We start from the raw sequence: 2,616 nt of genomic DNA, 5'->3' as shown, positions 1-2,616 counted from the left end.
CCTGCACAGCGCACACACACGCACACACACACACACACACACACACACACACACACACACACACACACACACACACACACACACACACACACACACACACACACACACACACACACACACACACACACACACACACACACACACACAGGAAACGGACACCATTCGTTGCCATGGTTACCATCATGCCATTGTGTTACATGTTATTTTGTTTGTACAGTTATATTGCATTGCATCGTGTATGTTTGTGTGACATGTGGATTTCATTAATATGGAAAAAGGAAATACAGACAGACCTCAACATCTCCAGAGGGTTGGTCTCGTGGACTTGGACTCCACATCTGGGACACTCGTTGCTTTCCTCAAAGTGTTGAACGATGCAGCTCTTACAGACTGGAGGTCACATGACCACACAACAGTTAGCATCAGGCTAATAGTCTACGGCTAGCCTCGCTGTGTCACACTAGCAGAGGACAACAGTTATCATCAACTAAAATGCTATGCAAAAGTAAATGGAATCTCATTCCAAAGACTACTTATGAAATAAAATTATAAAACTACATAAAATCAACTGAAGTAAACTAAAGTAAACTAGTCACTCACAGGTGTGCAGTTAACTAAAAGGGGCGGGGTCACTCACAGGTGTGCAGTAAACTAAAAGGGGCGGAGTAACTCACAGGTGTGCAGTTAACTAAAAGGGGCGGAGTCACTCACAGGTGTGCAGTAAACTAAAAGGGGCGGAGTAACTCACAGGTGTGCAGTAAACTAAAAGGGGCGGGGTCACTCACAGGTGTGCAGTTAAGTTAACTAAAAGGGGCGGGGTCACTCACAGGTGTGCAGTTAAGTTAACTAAAAGGGGCGGAGTCACTCACAGGTGTGCAGTAAACTAAAAGGGGCGGGGTCACTCACAGGTGTGCAGTTAACTAAAAGGGGGCGGGGTCACTCACAGGTGTGCAGTTAACTAAAAGGGGCGGGGTCACTCACAGGTGTGCAGTTAACTAAAGGGGGCGGGGTCACTCACAGGTGTGCAGTTAACTAAAAGGGGCGGAGTCACTCACAGGTGTGCAGTTAACTAAAAGGGGCGGGGTCACTCACAGGGGTGCAGTTAACTAAAAGGGGCGGGGTCACTCACAGGTGTGCAGTAAACTAAAGGGGGCGGGGTCACTCACAGGGGTGCAGTTAACTAAAGGGGGCGGAGTCACTCACAGGGGTGCAGTTAACTAAAGGGGGCGGGGTCACTCACAGGTGTGCAGTAAACTAAAGGGGGCGGGGTCACTCACAGGGGTGCAGTTAACTAAAGGGGGCGGAGTCACTCACAGGTGTGCAGGCATTCCGTCACCGTGGCAGGTTTGATCAGGTATCCTCCACACAGGTAGCAGGTGATGAAGTGGTTAAAATCCTGAACCAGGTGCTTCCTTCCTGTCGACGCCATGTTTGGAAGAAGAAAAAAAAACAACAACAAAAAAAAAAAAACAACAACAACAACAGGAAGCTTGACCCCAGGGTCCGTGACAGTTCAGGGGTTAAAGGTCAGGGGTGAAAGGTCAACATTCGGGTCCGTCCATCGCAAGCCGACAAAATGTTTATGTCTGATGACATGGAGGAGGGAGGAGCTAATCGGACGATGACAACGTTAGAGAGCTTTCATAATTAATAATAATAACAACGTAATAACTGGTGCGACTGTCTGTGACCTGCTCTACGACCTGGTTCTTTGGGGGGGTCTGTGACCTGCTCTACGACCTGGTCCTTTGGGGGGGTCTGTGACCTGCTCTACGACCTGGTCCTTGGGGGGGGGGGGGGGGGGGGGGTCTATGACCTCGCTCAAGGTTAAAGCTCGTCCAAAGTCTCCCCGGGTGGGTTTTGCCCTCAGACGCAGCGGTTGGAATAACGGTGAGAAGTCTCTGATGTTTTGGACCCGGAAGTTCCGTCTCTTTTAAATTGCGTTCTATAATTGTTCGATAGGACTATACAGTCTGAGCGCTGCAACGTCCTAACCCTAGACCGCTCCCGGTCGGCGCGGCGTCCAAACGCTTCCCCCTCCGTCTGTCGGTCGGTGCGTTGTCCAAACGGTTCCCCCTCCGGACGGGAGGAGAAAGGTTCCTCAGGTCTCGGACGTCTGGACCGACGGCGGTCCGGCGTTCCGACGGTCCGGCGCACTCAGCGGTTTCCTCCAGGCCGAAGCGACCACGACCACGCCCATCAGGCCATGTGACCACGCCCATCCACTGGTCATCTCTGACGGCGCGGAGGTCAAGAGGTCACAGCCCGCCCGGTGGATATCCCTGGGGGAGGTCACACGGTCACACGGTGGAGGTCATGATGTCACGGTGGGTGGGTGTGGCCTTCTTCATTCTGCCGCAACGCACACGCGCACGCACACACACACACGCACACACACACACACACACACACACACACACACACACACACACACACACACACACACACACACACACGCACGCACGCACGCACGCACGCACGCACGCACGCACGCACGCACGCACGCACGCACGCACGCACGCACACGCACGCACGCACGCACGCACACACACACACACACACACACACACACACACACACACACACACACACACACGCATTACAGGTCACATTTCA

The 2,616-nt window shown here is 52.7% G+C and overlaps 1 protein-coding gene across 3 annotated transcripts in view; it reads right to left on the bottom strand.

Moving 5' to 3' along the window:
• Nucleotides 1-2,616, bottom strand: part of LOC308328157 (polycomb group RING finger protein 5-B-like) — a 17,067-nt gene that overhangs the window by 13,194 nt on the left and 1,257 nt on the right. For 2 of the 3 annotated variants that reach the window (XM_080781885.1, XM_080781887.1), the window contains exons 2-3: nt 1,315-2,352; nt 294-390 (exon numbers count right to left, since the gene is read on the bottom strand). In XM_080781885.1, coding sequence (XP_080638011.1) covers nt 294-390; nt 1,315-1,429 — 212 coding nt within the window. In that variant the 5' untranslated portion in view covers nt 1,430-2,352. The remainder of the gene's footprint in view (nt 1-293; nt 391-1,314; nt 2,353-2,616) is intronic. The other variant, XM_080781886.1, reaches the window with a different exon arrangement.

This window comes from Protomyctophum bolini (genome assembly GCF_963924005.1).
Source record: "Protomyctophum bolini genome assembly, chromosome: 14".
In the NCBI taxonomy this organism is placed as follows: Eukaryota; Metazoa; Chordata; class Actinopteri; order Myctophiformes; family Myctophidae; genus Protomyctophum; species Protomyctophum bolini.
The sequence above is the reverse complement of the archived record's forward strand: the minus strand, read 5'-3'. Positions and strand labels throughout refer to the sequence as shown.